The 19,452-nt window shown below is 32.2% G+C and overlaps 2 protein-coding genes across 5 annotated transcripts in view; both read left to right on the top strand.

Moving 5' to 3' along the window:
• LOC108687079 (dual 3',5'-cyclic-AMP and -GMP phosphodiesterase 11) overlaps positions 1 to 19,452 on the top strand; it is a 332,230-nt gene that overhangs the window by 13,408 nt on the left and 299,370 nt on the right. The gene's annotated exons all lie outside the window — the stretch shown is intronic.
• On the top strand, positions 3,389 to 15,858 carry LOC108687071 (probable serine/threonine-protein kinase irlF). Its single transcript, XM_018192675.1, has 3 exons — positions 3,389 to 3,461; positions 3,670 to 3,932; positions 15,691 to 15,858. Exons 1-3 carry the CDS (start codon positions 3,389 to 3,391, stop codon positions 15,856 to 15,858), a joined length of 504 nt encoding a protein of 167 aa, XP_018048164.1.

Here is a 19,452-nt window from a genome sequence, read left to right on the forward strand (position 1 = left end):
ACTGATTATGCGATTTTCAAAGACAGTGCGCAAAAGATCGATTGTAGCATTGGCTGTGTGGCAAGGTGCGCCGTCCTGGTTGAAACCAAATGTCGTCTGTGTCCTCCTCTTCAAATTTGGGAAGCAAGAATTCGTTTAGCATGGCGCGGTAGCGCTCGTTATTGACAGTGACGGCAGCTTCTTGCTCATTTTCGAAGAAAAATGGCCTAATGATGCCGCCGGACCAAAAACCACACCAAACAGTCACTCGTTGTGGATGCATCGGCTTCTCCATGACGACGTGCAGATTCTCTGTCCCCCAAATACGACAATTCTGCTTGTTCACATAGCCACCGAGATGAAAATGACTTCGTCAGAAAAGATGATTTTTCAATAAAAATGCTCATCTTTAACCAAGCGTTGTTCAGTCCATTGGAACCGAAAATGCATCGGATGGTCATGCGGTTTCAATTCTTGCACTAATTGAATTTTGTATGACTTCATACAAATTTCGATTGCTTGAATCGACTAGTGTGAAAAGGAGCTTGCTGTCTGTTTCTCTCGACGCGCCGTAGGCGAGCGGACATGGGCTCGTGCTTGTATGTATGTTACAGCGCCGCACAACGATAAATGGCCGAATTTATAAGCGTGGAAAAGTGACGTTTTGATGACGAAATTTATCTTGCATGTCATTTCGTTATTATTTGCTTAATTGTGAAAATGTGACTTGTCTCGTACTTATTAAAATTGTAATTATCGATTAAAATTAAAATTATCTTGGAATTTTATATGTAAAAGCGTAAAAATATTTCACTCATTTCAACAGCTGTCGGACCTTGTGTTTCTGCCCGAATATAGGCTCACTTTATGTGTCATTTACTAACTGTCAAGGGAGGAAAGGACAGATTTCATTGATTTTTTTCGGCGTATAATCAAAGTTTTGAGATAAATGTATATAACAATATTGACACCGACTATTAAAGACCGACATCCTTACGGAAGTTCGCGTCCTAGTGAATATTGAAGTAATTAAAAGTTAAAAACTGATAATATTGTACCAATTTTATGATTTATTAGTTTAGATGTATTTATGCATTTAGAACTCAATAATATTCGAATTTTCTTTAAAATTGTGATTTCATTGTTATCATCAAAGTTTGATTATCAACATAGATGATGAGCTACAGAGAAAAAAATTGTAATTTTTCTGCAATGTATGGAATATTATAACATATTTTATAAGTATTTATTTATGGAACATTTATATAATAAAAAATCATGAATTTAATAAGCCAATATTTATGTTAATAATAGCAAATTTATATCAATTATCGATAATATCAGCATTCTTCAATTACGGGCCTTTGGGACTCTTTTAATACTGCCGAAAATTTGCCCACGGTTGACGGTCTTTAATATCTCGTCGCGGATATTGATTACCGTAAATATTTAACTTTAACAGCAATTGACGCTCTCGTATTTAGTTGATTTATATAAGCGGTCTTGTTTTAAGTATTATTATTTTGTAAACATCTTTAATAAGACTGAGGATATTATTTTAGAAAATAAAAATAACATATTGCAAAAATAACACAGTCTGTTGCGACTGATGCGATAGAAATTTCAAAAATTTCTTCTTGTTTCTTCTGTTTCTAAGAGAAACAGTACTGAGACAAATCCGATCAACAACAAAGTTTATTATAGTATACAGGGTCTGTAAAAAGCTGCAAGAGACAAAAATGTTTATTTTCTTGTTATAGAACTTTAAGAATTTTTTATCAATTTTTTGCTGTATTTTCTTATTTTTACCAACATGAGAAAATATGGTATTAAAAAATTCTGAAAAAATTCTCAGAACTTTATGAGAAGAAAATAAACAATTTTTGTCTCTTACAGTTTTTTTATAAAGTCGATAGTATGTGAAAACAAATTATTGAAGACCAATATTCGGCAATTTTTAGTAATTAATGTAATTCTTGTTATTACTATTGGGGACTTCCGTTTCTGATGATAGCGAAAGTTTGGTGATACCGAATTGATAAGCGAGCGGAAGACGAGAGAGAATGAGAGTGAGAGAGGCAGAGGTGCTGGGAGAGAGAGTGCAGGGATCAAAGCGTAGTGAAGTGTGTAAGAATGGTGAGGAATGTAGAAGGTAAAATAGCAGGGGAAGTAAAAAGATAAGTGAATGACATGAGGCAGGTAGGTGTATTGCGGGGAGGGTACAGGGAACCGGTAGACATGCTGAACATAGATTAGAAAGATGATAGAAAAGAAGCAGAGTGGGAAAGATCATAGGCTATACAAAATACAGAAAAACAAATATGTAGGTAAAGGATGATAGAGCATAGAGTATAAGAATTGAAGATAGAAGCATTCATTTATGATAGTTAGATAGAAGTAAAACAGAGATAGAATTGGTTAGACAGAAATAGGATCGGAGAAGACAGGGGAGGATTGGAAAGAAAAAGAAGGGATATTACTGATGGGGAGAAGAAAGAGTATAGATAAGGAAAGATCAGCAAGTATGGGAAAGCTAGAAGATATATGGGGAAAGAAGAGAGGAAAAAAGAGGAGGAGAGGGAGGATGAGAGAGAGGGATTTAAAAAAAATGATAGAACAATAAGGTCACCGCCGTGAAAAAAGAATGACGAGAGAGATGAATTAGGAAGATGAGAAAAGAAATGATTCAGATTTAGTGAAATAACAAAAGGAATTAAAAAGGAGATAAGAGAAGAGCTAGAGAATTTAAAGGAAGAATCGGGAAGAAAAAGGAAAAAGAGAGAGGGAGAATTTGAGGAGAAGAATAGAGAAATTAGAGGTTAGAGAGAAAGAGAGAAAAGAAGAAGAAAGAGAAAGAGAAATAAAGAAGTTAACTAAGAAATGGAGTAGATGGAAAGAAGTGGAGGGATAGAAGAGAGAGAGAGAGATAAAGTAGAGGGGAAGAAATGGGCAAAATTAGAAGGAAAATGTGAATAATGGAAAGGAGATTAGAAATGAAAAAAAAAGATGGAAAACAATGTGATTATAAAGGAATTGAAAAAAGAGAAATAGATAAAAGAAATAGTATTAAAAATAATGAAGGAGATAGAGGTTGAAGTTAAAATCAAGGAGATAAAAAAATTAGATAAGGATGGAAGAGAAAGGATTGAAATTATGATAATTAGGTTAAGAAGCGAAGATCAGAAGAGAGAGATTATGTATAAGAAAAAGAAATTAAAAGGAAATATGGTATGGATAGATGAGGACATGACATGGAAAAAAAGAAAAATGAAATGTGCATAAGAAAGATATAACAAGAAGAAAGAAGAGGTAAGAGAGTGAGAATAGGATATAAAAAAATCAAAATGGAAGACGAATGATGATATTGGAATGATAAGGAAGAAGTTTTTAAAAATAAAAATAATACAGGATGGGGGACAATGAATCAAGAGGAGAGGAAGAGCAAGAAATAGGAAGGAGAATGGAAAATGGCAGGAAAGAAGGTAGAAAGAGTAGTAGAAAGAGATAGAGAGGGAAGAGAGGGAGAAAAAATGAGTGAAGAGAGAGGGAGGGAGAAAGAGAAAGTGAGAGATGGAAGGAGAGGGGGAAGGTGGAAAATAGTATTTTGGAACATAGCAGGAATGGAAAATAATGAGAGAGTTTTGGAAGGACATGGAAAATTGGGACATAATGTTTTTAACGGACATATAGACGGAGAAAAACTGCGAAAGAGTAGGAGAAAGATACCAAAGGAATGGAAATGGGAGTTTACGGAGAGAAGTAGTAAGAAAGGAAGAATGAAAGGGGAAATAGTACTTATGAAAAAAGAATTAAAATGGAAGGATAAAATAAAGATGTGTAAAGGGATAAAGGAGGTAAAATTAGAGGGAGAGAAATGGAGAATAACGATGGAGAACGACATTAGAAAAAGGGATAAACAAGCAAGAGGAACAGGGAAAGAGAGAATGTTGAACGTAAGAAATCAAAAAAAGAAGTTAGGAAGGAGTTAAGAAAGTGGAGAAAAGAAGAACGAGGAAAAGGAGGAACGAATATGAGAAAGGAAAGGAGAGGAAGAAAATATTAGATGGCAGAGGAAAGAAGAGATGGCAAGATCTCAGGGAAAAGTATGGGAGAAAGTAAATAGGGAGAGAAAGAAGAGAAGAAGATTGAATGAAGAGATAGAGATGGGCTAATGAATAATTCTATTTCATGGAATTATTAAGAAGAGTAGAGCAAAGGGTTAGTAGGGATGGATAATAAATTGATGGAGCAACAAGAAAGGGAAATAGGAGAAGAAGAGTTCAGAGAGCATTGAGAAGAGGGAAGGATGGTAATGCGATCCCGATGGAAGTTTGGAGGTAAGACAGTTGAAGAATGGGCAAGAAATATATACAATAGGGTGTGGAAAGAAGAGGGATGGCCGGAAGTATGGAAGGAAGGAGAAATAGTATCAGTTATAAAGAAAGGAAAAGGAAAAATGGTAGAAGAATATAGGGGAGTTACACTGATGCCGACTTTATATAGATTATATAATTTTAGCAGATAGGCTAAAGAAAGTAATGAAGAAGAAAGATAAGAGAATCAGTTAGGTTGTAGAAAAGGTATGGGAACAACATATATGTATTATTTGGTGTGGATAGTAAATTATTTGGTGAATAGGCAGGTTAGTAAGAAAAAAGAGAAGATGGTGGCGGTGTTCATTGACCTGAAGGTAACATTTGATTCAATAGATAGAGAAATGTTAAGTAAAGAAATGAGAAAGAAGGAAACTATGCGAGAGACTAATAAGAATAATAGAAGAAATACAAAAAGAAACAGTTAGTAGGGTAAGAGAGTAGGAAAAGAATAAGGAGAGAAATTTTGGACAGCGAGAGGATTAAAACAAGATTGTGCATTGAGCCCTTATTTGTTTTATGTTCTAATAACGGATATAGAAAAAGAAATGAAAAAAGGAAAATGGGGAGGAAAAAGTATATTCTGGTTTACGTGGATAATATTGGGTATGGGAAAAAGTTCGTGGCATTTTTCCCGCTAGATGGCATTAAATTCAGCTCGGCAACACTAGACGTGCATTTAAAAAATGACATTTTAACCTTTGTTTTGAGTCGAAAAAGATTGAAATCGGTGAAGTGGATCAAAAGTTATTTTATTTTGAAAATGGAAATAAATAAGGAAAAAATTTGCTACATTTTGCAATATCACTGCGATAAAGGTAAGAATGCTGCACAGGCTTGTGAAAAAATTTGCGCTATTTACGGTGAAGATACTCTATCAAAATCAGCAGCACGGAAATGGTTCACTCGCTTTCGTGCTGGAAATTTTGATGTGAAAGATGAACCTCGCTTCGGTCGACCAATTACTGAAAAGTTCGATGAAATCATGGTAAAAGTCGAGCGTGATAAGCATGATGAGCACTGTGGAGATTGCCAGGGAACTAGGCATCGACCACAAAACAGTTTTAAATCATTTGTACAAAGCTGGATACAAAAAGAAGCTCGATGTTTGGGTTCCTCACGAGTTGAGTGTTAGGAACATGATGGACCAAATTAACATTTGTGATATGCTACTGAAACGGAATGAAATTGAGCCATTTCTGAAGAGAATGATAACTGGTGATGAAAAATGGATCATCTATTGGACAATCCAACTAGAAAAAGAACGTGGATAAAGAAAGGAGAGAAGATGCAAGCAATCGCAAAACCTGGATTGACGAGGAAGAAGGTGATATTGTGTGTGTGATGGGACTGGAAGGGAATCGTTCACCATGAGCTGTTATCGTCCAATCAAATACTTAATTCTGAACTCTACTCTGTGAACAGAGTATGAACAGTGCAGAGATTACAACAAGCAATTGAGAGGAAGCGGCTAGAATTAATCAATAGGAGAGGTGTCGTCTTCCATCACGACAACGTTCGACCGCACCATCTTTGATGACTCGGCAAAAATTGCGAGAGCTTGGCTGGGAAGTTTTAATACATCCATCGTACAGTCCTGACATAGCACCTTCAGACTATCATTTGTTTAGGTCTCTATAAAACTCTCTTAATAATGTAAAGCTAGCTTCAAAAGAGGCCTGTGAAAATCACTTAAAGCAGTTTTTCGAAACCACAGAAGTTCTATGACTCTGCCCCAAAAATGGCAAAATATTATAAAAAATAATGGAACATATTTGGTTTAAATAAATTGATTTCAATACTCTAAGAAAAACACTTTAATTTTACTAAAAAATCGCCACGAACTTTTTTCCATACCCAATATAATATTATTAGCAGAGGAAGAAGAATGATATGAGAAATATATGGGAAGATTGGAAAGATATCTAGAGGAAAAAAGGTTAGAATTGAACAAAAATTGGAAGAAACAAAGACATTAAGATTTAGGAAAGGAGAGGGAATAAAGAGGAATATAAGATGTGGAAAGGAAGGAGAATAGAAGAAGAGGAGTATAAATATTTAGGATTACTATGAAAAGAAATGAAGGACAGGATGCTCATATAAAGTGCGAAGAAAAGGGTAGTATTAATGAGACACGTATGAGGAAAAGAAAATTCGGGAAGGAGTGGGGAAAAAGGTTATTTGACACGTTAGTATGGTCAGTAACGAGTTACGTGGTAGAAATATGGGGATAGAAAGAGAGGGAGGAAATAGAGAAGATTAATGATATGGTGGTGGGAGTAGAAAGAGATACGTCAGGATATATGATGATATGAGTTGAAGGGAAGAGCGGGACTAAGGGCATGGAAATTTGAGAAAAGAATAGAAGAAGGTAGAGGGGGAAGATGGGCGAGGAGATGGGGAGGAAGAGAAGAAGAGGAGGGAGAAGGGTATGAATTTAACAGGATGGGAAAGAGAGAGAGAGAGGAATTTTGGGAAAGCATAAGAATGGGAGAGAATAGGGAGAGAAGAGAGAAAGAGAGGGAGAGGTAACTGCAGAAGGAAGAGAGATGGAAAAAAAATTAGAGATTGTGGATATAATAGTTGGTAGAAGATTAAAGAAGTGGAAATTCCAAGTCACAAAGAAAGAGTGGATAGAGAAGAGATGGAGGAGGATAGTTAGATTTAGATTGGGAAATGAGGTAAGAGGGAGGAGATATTGCGAGAAGGAGGATAAAAAGATATGCTTTGTGAAGGGGAGGAGGAGACTTGAGAACGTATTTGGGAGAGATGTAGAACATGGATAGAAAAAAGAAAAGATAACTAAACGTGGCCGGATAACTTCTAGGTGATATTAGGAGAAGGAGGGGACGAAGAAGAATAGATGAAAGAAATAGAGAGAGAGAAATAGAGAGAAAAAGAATGAAGGAGAAAAGCAGAAGAAAAATGGAGAAGAAATGGAGAGAGAAGAAAGAGAGAGAGAAAAAAAAACGGAAGTCCCAGGGAAAGGGAACTTAAGATTGTAAGTATAGGAGCGTGACGTTAGTTATATATAATATTGGGGGAAGGGGGGAAGGGGGGAGGGAGAGAGAGAGAGAGAGAGAGAGAGAGAGAGAGAGAGAGAGAGAGAGAGAGAGAGAGAAGAAAATTAAGCGATCTTAGGAGTTATTTTGCGTGATTGGATGTAATCTATGAAAGAAAAAGAAATATGTAATTGTATCTTTGGTACTATAAATTAGAAATTAGAGTTGTAATATTTAGTAGATGTAATACAAGGATTAAGGAGAAGTGGAAGTTCTTGTAACCTCTATGGGAGAACAATAAATATATTCATTCATCTTGTTAACTATTGCGAAAATTGCAAAATGTTTAAGGACTTTTCGACTTAATTTAATCCGCTCTACCTGCCCATGAATGTTGTATGGAACACTCTGTTTACAAATATCCGGCAAATGTTGTTATTCTTCGATATAGCACCCTTATTACTTTACTTTAAATATGAAGCGCCATTACGGTCTGAATGTTTAACTATTATATAATATATATTCATTTAAATTAATTAATTTCAGAAATGATAATTGCATGCCGATATAGTTGTCGGATTTTCAACGCAATCAATCTCAAATATTAATAATCCCTCCAAGTTTATTACTTAATACCCTTATTACTTAAACCCTTATTACTTAATGACTTAATATCCAATTACTGATGAAATATTTAACCAAATCTCAACGGTCATCATGTATATAAGGAAGTCATTTTTTTGTTATCTCAAATTAAATAATTTCATATAAAAGAGAAGTGTAACAGTTAATGCAAGTGTTGATTGCGTAAAAAAAAATATATTAGATTTTCATTATATTAAATGTGTAAAGATATAATGATATTTTCGTAAGTTTTATTTTTTAAATTTATATTTTTTTATTTCATTATAAAGACTATTTCAATTATAAAACCCAAGTGATATTACCTTTACAAGAATATGTGTTTCTCGAAGAATAAACTATTGTAGCAAATTATAAAATTCAAGTATGCGGCGGTACCATTTCTATTATTTTAAAACTCAAGTAGTATACTTTTTATTATTTATTTAACTAAATATAACATCACGAGGCATTAGGAGTCGGCGCAAATACTGATTTGTACAAAAAAATGACAATAATAAAAATATAAATAAATTTAATTAATTTTGCATTTCTCGCGATGCTACATTTATTTTCATTCTGTGAATTAAAAGACTTCTCAAAATAGTAATAAATAGAAATAAATAATAATTATTTTTTAAAATAATTATTTCTTTTATTTATCGTGATTTATTTAACTTTAATGATACGCATCATATAAAAGATTTGATATCAATAATTGGCGCCAAGTTAAATTGGAATTAAAAAGTAAAACCTGAGTAGTAGTTACTTAATTCTAATGATATGTATCATTTGTATAAAAGATTTGATATTGTTGCGCCCGTGCAGCTAATTCGCAAGGTCGCTCTCGCAGACGCGTTCGCGCATTCCCGAACTGCAGAAATAAAATTCATGAATATAAAAGAAAAAAACAAGATTATACAAAACAAGATTAACATTTATTAATAAGGAGAACACAAAACACAGCAAACGATAAATAGTACAGATAGACACGTCCGAGCATGGCTCATACAAAATCTGAAGATCTTGTTAAAAAGTTGGACAGCTAATCGCTTCGGCAACTTGCTTTCTTCACCATGGGCAAGGCACGGGCATAGCACTGCTCTCCCTTTTTTAGATTGTCGTCCCGACAATCATGGCTTCTTCGAGGCTTTTAACATTGGCATTCTGAAAGGTCTCTGAGCTTCCCAGCCTTCTGCTCTTTTCTTATACTGCTACAACAGTATTTACAGAGCACTGGTCTTTCTAGTACCCCTTTCTTCATGCTTGACGCTTCCTTCCTTCCGCAGGACCTCTCTTCAGTTCTCTCACGGAGATAGCTAAGTATCCGGAGCAACAAGATTTGAGCATCTTTTGTCTTCTTAAAGAAAGTTTCAATCTTCTTGGTTCTTCTTTTGAGTTCTTGATTCTTCTTTTTCGGACAAGGGGAGAATTTAGATTTATCGTAGTACCTCTGTCTCCAGTCCCTATCTTGACATTTTTCCACCGTCCCGCGAAAAAACTATGGCTCAAAAATGGGCGAGGCGGTCTTAAAAAAAAAAAATTCTAAATTTTGTTCCACTCTTAATGAACCAGCAGATACTAGAAAGTGGCCAACAATCATTGATAGCATTCAATTTAGAAAAGTTATTATTATTATCCAAAGGAATAAATATACATTTATGCAAAATTTCAGAATAATACGATTATTCTTTTGTGTCTACATACTTTCTAATTTAGAGAGTTGATTACAATTGTCGATTGATTCTTTTGATCCAAATAGCATTCCTTGTGTAATATTTATTTATTCTCCAGTGTTTTGAATGTTATTTCATAATGAAAATTTGCATGAAATATGATTTCTGACTTCTTATTCGCAAGAAAGATCGATTTGTTTTTAGAAGTAAGATTAATGTATTTAGAAGTAAGATCGTATTTAAAAGTAATTTAAAGCATGCTCTTTTGCAGTATTCTGACATTAAACTATGTATCAATCAAAAACCTCTCCGAAGATTGCACCTCCACTGCAATCCGATTTTATAAATACTATTGCACTTCTATATTGATTGACTTTTATATGTGCCAGCTGTCCCCTTTTGAGCTTAAGAAATAATAGCGTGCAATTAAACTTTTCCTCTCTGTGGGATGTAAATTTTTTTTTTGAAAATTCATAATGTTGACAATAAGCAACAAAAAAATAAATTTATATATAATAATAATTATTTTGGATTTAATTTTAATAAACATTATGAAAAAAAAATTTACTAAAAAATGTGGCCTTAAATTTATAATTTTTAAAATTATTAAAATTAAATATAATACTATAAGAATTCTTAGCACATTTAAATCAAATATTTTAATTTTAAATAATTTATATTTTAAATAATCATTACTAATAATAGTAGAACTTATAACAGATTTGTTCCGGAATCAAATTGTTATTTCAAATGTATTCTCGGGGAAATAAACAGCTCATAAACATCGAGCCCCATTCAATCATGCCTATGGCCGACATTTCATTCAAAACATGAGTATATCTCGCTTGTTCTAATCACGCTATCTATCTCAAATGGCACGCGAGCCCTCTTGCACGACATTCGAAAAATTGACTACCGCGCACACGTTTCACGTGCGAGAGTTCAGTTCACTTCCGATCTTGATCAATACGATCGTATTGATCATTTATTGAGATTCGTGATTCACGTATCTTAACGCAAATATTCAGAGCGAACCAAACCAAAGTATATATAACGTCGCATATCAACGCTGTATTTTGTCTCGTAACGTTACTGATCTATGCCGATTGCGAGGGCATTCAGTGCATGAGGATTACATGAGTCTTCGGCAAGATTCTCTGGTCTCATTGCTACCCGCAATACGAATTCTTTCTAACGGCTGCGAGAAATTATTTAAAGTCGTTATTTAAAGTGCGAGTTATATGTGCACGCTCTAATCGAGCGAATCAATTCTCGGACAAGCATTGTTTACTGCCCGCTTCGAACAAATCTTCCGATTCAAGAATAAAGCTTAAATTATTATAATGAGATCGTCATTATTTTACGCGGCTTTGATGGGCGAATCTTCCAAGGTTCGTACCAGCGTCATTCCACAAACAAAATTCGTACGCAATAGTTATTAACAATCATATAAATTCATGAAATTACAAAAAATAAAAATTATTATATTTTAAATTATATATATGTGTGCGTGCGACAATATTTTTGAGCTATTGAGCGTTATGTCCGGGAATTATAATACGCTTACTTTTTCCTTCCCAATAAGTAAAATATCTGAAATCGAGGCAAAATCAACTTTATATAAGATACCTTTCAAAGTTCTTTATGAAATATCTTTAAGATATTGCTGGTCCTTCGAGAGCAGATTGAAAATATTGAAAATATAAAATTATTTTAATCTTTGTAAACTTTCTTAAATATCTATCAGAATATAACGTTTAAAAGCGAATTAAAAATTGTCCGTGGGTATGACGCTTATAAATCTAACCCAATGAGCGAAATGTCTACAATCGACGATAAGACAACATTAAGATTTCTTTAAAAGTTCTTTAAGAAACATCTTAAAGAACTTTTCTTAAAGAACTTTTAAAGAAATCTTAATGTTGTCTTATCGTCGATTGTAGACATTTCGCTCATTGGGTTAGATTTATAAGCGTCATACCCACGGACAATTTTTAATTCGCTTTTAAACGTTATATTCTGATAGATATTTAAGTTCAATCTGCTCTCGAAGGACCAGCAATATCATTTATATAAGCAGCATATAATCCTAAAGTTCGTTTTTTTTTGCAACACTGTACAATATATTTGTCGACATACGAGACAAATGTTTTTCTTCGATAGTCATAGTTAGAGAAGTTTCCTCTTGCCTTTAATGCTGATTTCACAATGCAAGTGACATTAACAGAAGCTGGCGATAATTTGTTGCGTTTTTTTGTTTTTAAATCAGTTAAAAAGGAAAATTCTCTCCACGTTAGCGGAGAAATTGAATTTGAAAGTGATCGTATAGCATTCAGAAATTTTGTTAAGTTTGGATATTTATCGATGTTATTTGGATACTGAGATTGCAAAATTTGTTTTTTTCCATATCACATATCATCGAATCTTAAAGCAAGATTGATTTTCTTTTGTAATGCAAAATCTAATGACAATGCAAATCATTCTTTCTTTAAAGCGTCTTCATCAAAACCACCAATAGTTTGAACTATGAACGAAATTACTGAATGATGTTTCTCTATCAGTATCTTGTAAACATACAGAAGGCCCAAAAACATTAATTTTGATTTTTTTTAAATTTAATTTTAAAATAAAAAATATCGTTCACAGGCAATCTTTTACGAATTTCTTCAGTAGCAGTAACGTAAAACATCAAGCAGTTACTTCGAATTATTGTAACTACGTTTTCGTCCCCTTGCATCATTAATTCGTTAAGGTACTCCTGACATTCCTAAGTTAATTTCATAAAGATTTTTTTGATTTTTCTTTAAAGAGAACAGTATATGTACAGAAAAACACTGTAAATGCTCATTTTTTAAAAAATTTTCGCATATTTTATAAAGTAATGTTAAAGATTTTGGCTGCAATTTATGAATTCATGTTTCTAATGACTGAAAATGTGTATTAAATTTGTTAAAAAAATCTAAAATGTAATATATATATATTACATTTTATAAGAAAAGAATCTATAAGAAAAGAAAATAAACTTTTGTCTTTACATTATTCATTATAGACAATAAATTTTTGGCAGAATCTATTTTTTTCGCTATTTCATAAAGTATCTGATTGTATCCCAATATTTTAAAAGTCTTTCAACACAAAAATAGCGAGAAAGCCAGCGCGTAACTTTCACATAATTTTAATATTTTAAGACTTTTTTCTTGAAAACATTCAGTCACAAAATTCAATGAATACAACCGAATGTTTTGGACTGCTGTTAATAATATATCTAGCAATCTTTTTAACAGATTCCTCGCAAAAATCGGGTATTTTTTTACACGCAGCATTCGCTACTAATTCGCGGAGGAATGCAAGGGCAAAAATATTAGTAAACGTGGACATACTTGTTCCAATTTTTTTTAAACGGTAAATGTTTCCCTGTTATGACAGATGAATTATCACATGACAAGACAATAATATTTGTAAATGGTATCTGTAATGTCCACATTTCATTTCTGAATGCTTCATACAACTTTTCTGCGCTGTAATCTCTAGCATCAATTAATTTAACTAATTATTGCGATTCGATTTTCTAATGTTTTTGGCTCAATATATCGAACAAGAAAAGTTATCTATTTATCATTACAAATGTCAGATGTTTCATCGATAAATATTGTAAATTTTGTATTTTGAATGTTGTTTACAATACGTTCTGTTTCAACAGGACTCAAAACATTCGTAATAATATTTATACATCTTTTTCGATTCATTTTCACGTTCTGTAATACATTAGGATCCTTTCCAATTTATTGAAACAAACTAAGAATGTTATCTGTAGTTCTATGAGCAATATTTTTTTCCGTGATTAATGTGGCAAATCTTATTTCTGCTTCTTTTATACGCTCGAATAATGTATATTTAAATCTTCATTCGATTCAATTGTTTCATTAAAAGAACTTTCACATTTCTTTATATGTATCTTGGATTCTGCGTGACGATAGATGTGACATAATTGAGCAGTAAGGTATCACAAATTAAACAATAAAATAAATTTTCATCATGTGGTACTTCGCGTAATCAACATTTGAACTGATCAAAATATAACCATTTCTTTTTTAATGTTGTTACATTTTTTAATTGACTCGTCAATAGATGATTAATTGAAGTATCATCATTAATAGACAATGTATTATTTTCAAAATTATTTTTATGACACGCAGAATTCGCATGTCCCGAATCATGTATTGAATCGCATGAATAATTTTTATTACACACATTGCAGTATTACATACTGCTATCAGATGATACTTCGCATATCCAAGATTTGTGTCTTTCGTCTATAAGCCAAGCTTCTGAAAAACTTCGCTTATGTTTTTTAGTTAATTCGTCACACATGTCTCTATATAGCTGTTAACTAAATATAAATATGTGTTACAATATATAAATATAAAATGTGTAAAATATTGTATTTGTGTGTAAAATCTCACCTTACTTTCAATATTATAGCAAATAATATTGAAAATGATGTGGCAAATATCAACAGTGCGAGCAGGAACTGCTCAACAAGAATATAACGCACTATTGCAAAAAAATTTCGATGCTCATTTATCAATTCGCGAACGCGATTTCACATATACACATACTCCGCGTGAGGAGCTGCAGACTCCACGGAGTGAACGAAAAGACGATGCGAAAGGTGAGTGCAAACAATTTATTATTTCAACAATAATAAGTCTGTACTGTTTATATTTATTACAAATACCCTAATAACACACTTTATCCGGAATATATCCTGGAGATGTCCTTAGAATGTTCAAAGAACATACGGACATCTTTTGGACGTCTCAAGATGCCCTCTGAAGTTTTGTGCTGTTAGAGTATTGGTATAAATAAAAATCGATATACTATAATTAGAATCGCTAGGTGGCTGGAATTTTCCGTAAATTCCTACAAATATATAATTTTAACGAAATCTTAGATTTCATTTTATACTTTTAATACACTTTTTACGATCGCAACCGTCGATTTGCTTGAATACTTACATTGAAAGTTTATAAAAAATTCATACAATTCAACTTTGTGCATTGTGGCATCACTGAGTTTTCTTGAAAGATTTTTTTCTAAATAATCATAAAAAACTTAAAGAATAATATAAGTCCTACGGTTTTCGACTTAACTTTCTATTAAAAAAAAAAGTTATTTTAAAAAGTTAAAATGTCATAAAAAATGATCAGTATTATAATTTATGTGGACCTTAATATAAGAGACTTAACTCAAATAATTTATAATAATCTCTTTTTCAACTATCAGGTATGTCCTGGAAATATTAACTTGACAATCTTACATATATAATACTGATATTAAAGATGCAATAATAATCCGATACCATAGACAGGGTATATTATTAATATTATTATTATTATTATTATTATTATTATATAAATAACTACGTTAAGTTATCTCTTGAACAGTGCATTTCAGGGAAAAATGTTTCAGACATAAATTTTATAAATTCAACGGGAACATAAAGAGATGTCATTGGAGGTTCCTGTTATTTTCATTTTTATATAAAAAATAAAAAAAATTTTATGTAGTGAAAAGCTTTTGAAGTGAGCTACGGGAATATAAATGAAAAATGGACGAATTTCATTTCAAAAATTAATTTTCAAAAATAATCAAAGTAATCTTGACCTTAACAACATCACTTAAGATGAAACAATGGAATCTCTTTATGTCTCCTTTGAAATCATAAAACTTTTGTCTGAAACATTTTTTCCTAAAGTGTACTGTTCAAGACATATTTGACGTAATCATTAAAAATGGACACTTTAAATTATATACTATTTTTTGGAATGATAAAATCCCTGCAGCAAATTCATTATCGCAGATGTAGATTGGCATAAATATTAAAATTCAGTATCAATCTAAATAAAGTATTAGAGTATGTTCCGAGTTAGGCATAGAAATATAAAATTGATAATTAAATAACAGTTTTAGTTCTCATGATATGTAATTGTTTCAGACTTGTTATATAGTTATATTTATAATATTTATATATTTTAGCAGGAAACCAGAGACAGCTGCAGCGAAAATCGCTGCCAGGTGGTATTGCAACTGCAAAAGCTGGACATGAGATTGAATTCTCAATCTCAACTAATTCAGCAATTGCAACAACAACAGCAACAACAACTGCCACAACCGCAGCAGCAGCAGGAGCAGCACCAGGAATAACACGTGGCTGCAAGCTGCAAGCCATAGCAGCAGCAAATATGGGAGCGGCCAAGAATAGGTATTATTTCTTAGACATATTAGGTGGGAAAAAGTTCGTGGCGTTTTTTTAATGCCATCTAACAGGAAAAACGTCACGAACTTTTTCCCATACCTAACATATTATATATGTATATTATACAAGTTTTTTATGAAATAACTTAAAGATGTTTCTTAAAGAACTCTAAAAGATTAAAGTTATATCGATTTCAAAAAGTTTATTCATTAGATTAATTAACAAAAATCGCAAAAATTGCAAAATAATAGAAAACTTTCCGATTCCGAGTTTAGTCCATTCCATCTGCTCATAAGTGTATCAAAAAGTTTGAAACATTTTGCATATATAAAATACATATAAACATTTTAAAACTATCTATAAATTTTAATTTTAGGTAGAAACAGATGAGACATGACCGCTTCTATGCATTGTGGTATAAAAGACAAAGGGATAGAACCTCCATACTAAAGAGGAAGTCGCGGAGCCGGAGACGGAGCTAGCCGCGAAGAACATAATGCTCAGGACACTACTGCCACCAGCAATAGTTAATAGCAGTGGTGATACCGGCCACATAATTCAATATTATTATAATTACAATTATTATTATAAAAAATAAAATATATTATAAATAAAAAACCAGTTTATTAATTGACATCGCGTACGCGCGTGCGCGCGTGTTATGTGTGTGTGTTAGTAGAATATTTATTGATTGAAAAATCTAAATAAATTGTTTCCCAATCAATAAAATTTAACAATTGAAGCGTTACACTATTTTGAGAGTCTAAAAATCATAGGCACCTTTGGGAATTTTTTTGATAAAATAATGGAAGCAATGAAAAGTTTGTTTTAAAATTTGTATAATTCAATCCTTTAGGAATAGAACATTCTTTTCTTTTTTACAAAATTGTGGAGTCGTTTTACTAACTGCTTTTTGTCAAATCGGCGTTGCGAGGGTCATCTGCCACTTGGAAGAAAAAAAAAACAAAAAATTTGGCATTTCAAGAATGGATCTGGACACGGAGAAAATCCACGGAATGCATAATCTTTATAAACGAAACATTTCCTTTTTACATAATATTTACTATTATTATATGTATTATTATATGTATTATAAATAGTACATATGAATACTTCGAGATATTTATTTTTATATGAAAAAAATGAAGAATGTTTGAAAAAAAGTCTCATTTTCAGTCACAACTTTTTATTTTAAATATTCATTTTCATAAAAATCAATATTTGGAAGTATCCGTTAGCACTCTTTTAGTAAATATATAAAAAATAAAAATATTTGATTCTTTATACCTATTCCAATCGAATGACCCTCGTCGATTTGACAATAAGACAATTAGTGTAACGTGTCAATTTTATTAAACGAAAATTAATAATAAATATAAGAATTTTATTCTCAAATTCTCAAAGAATTATACTACAAAAGCTTTAAAATAAACTTTGTTTTATATCCATTTTTCCAAAAAAAAATTTCCCAAAATATTTATAATTTTTAGATCAGATGGTCTAATCCTTTAATTGTTAAGTTTAATTTTATTATAACAACTTAAATTAAAAGATGTACATTTTGGCGAAGAGTGGATATTTTCACACTCACAAATTTAAATGGTATGTATTTCATAGAAGTACGCATAATAATATCTAACACATCTCACTTTATTTTTATTAATATTTAAAATGTATAGGGAAGTAGAGAAAGAGAGGGAGAGAGAGAGAGAGAGAGAGAGAGAGAGGGGAGGAGAGAGAGATATTTTGATGATATCGTATGTTGCATCGAGAAGCCGAGATTCTTGAGAATACGAGAACACGAGAGCGTTCATCATGTGGATCCTACACTGCATTAGTAAATGTCAAACTCAATTAATCGATGTGGCAAATAAAATACGCTGATAGTCCCATGCGAAAATCCTGTTTTTTCCTTTTTTTCTTAATATACTTTTCTGATATGAGTAATTGAATTAATTATCTGTATAAAATCAAATAATATATTTTCATATAACAAATGATTCGTGTATCTTAAAATTGTAGGAAAAATAAATAATCGATATGTGTTCGATTTAATCGATGAAAGATTAGTATAAAAAAAACATGTTTAATGATATTGCATTTATGACAAATATACTTTGTGTCGATTAATATTTTGTTTAAAATGTTTTTTTCTATCACATCCGCATTTAAAATTTTGTTAATAAATAAAATTTCGAAAACGACATTACTAATATAAATAAAGATGATGCCAGTATAATTTTGTAGTGCACAAATGAAAGTCTTCATATGTTGTGTAATTTTAAAATAATTTTTTATTATAATAGCTTATTGAAAAACGAATCAGTTTTTTTCCTACAGCTGTTACTTAAAAACTACACATGCGAATAATTTCAAAAATTATATGAAAATATATTTGATCTAATATATATATTTACTACTAATTTGATTACTTATTTCCGATGTCACACTTTACACGCTCGACCACACTATTTCTTACGGATCGAATTTATTAATGCGGTATATAACACGCACGGAAAATCACAAATAATTAATCTCTCGTCAATTACGTTTTGACACGATTTATAATATTCTAGATTAATGGGAGGGCTATATGATTATTACAATTTACATTATTAAAACATTTACATTATTAAAAATTATATTATGCATCTAGAATGTCACCATGTCTTTTGATATAGGCCTGACCACTATTTCGGTAGCTCGACGCTTGCTTGAGTGAGACTACGGTTCTCTCTCAGCGCGTCGAGGCAAGCAATAAGAACGTAGTGCGAAAAGATCAGAGTATAGTCGGCACGCTTCTAACCAAATCACACGGATACGGACTCATGTTTGTTTTGCTATCGGTTGCGCTAGGCCATCGACCGGTGGCGCTGATCGCGTGTTGCAAGCGGTTTGAAATTCATCCAGCATCACTGCTTTACCCCTTGTCATGTAAACGAGCCTGTACAACATGTATGTGCCACAAGTAATACATACTAAACTCCTTATAATGAGTCTGACCAAGTTGTTATTAATTCTATTAGTGCTGACAAAATATGATGGAACCAATAAGATGCCTCAAATCTGTTCTTTACGCGCGTTATTATTCAATTGATGGGAATGGAATAATAAAGGAATAAACTTACTTTTATTAGTATTAGATATACAACTTTGCTTCCGCCGTTTTCCTATAGATGGCTTTAGCGGTAAGTGGTGGTCGAAATAAATAGATCATAGACGTCATACAATAAACTTGGGCATCTGTCAACATAACCCCATAGAAACATTAGTCGATTAGTTTTGTGTCTGCATCATAAAGTTATTCTCGATTGAAAATGTCAGTTTACGAGCCAAATTCTCGTCATTTGCGGGAGGTTTTAATTTTTTACTTCAATGAAGAAATCTGCGGCTGAGGCTCGAATGCTCTCAAATACTTCTGGTGAGGCCGCTATTAGTGAAAGAACGTGTTGTGAATGGTTTCAACGCTTCAAAAACGTGATTTTGACGTCCAAGGTCATGCTCTGTATTTGGTGGGACCAGTTCGGGGTAGTGTATCATGA

The sequence above is a fragment of the Atta colombica genome, unplaced genomic scaffold (genome assembly GCF_001594045.1).
Source record: "Atta colombica isolate Treedump-2 unplaced genomic scaffold, Acol1.0 scaffold2, whole genome shotgun sequence".
Lineage (NCBI taxonomy): Eukaryota > Metazoa > Arthropoda > Insecta > Hymenoptera > Formicidae > Atta > Atta colombica.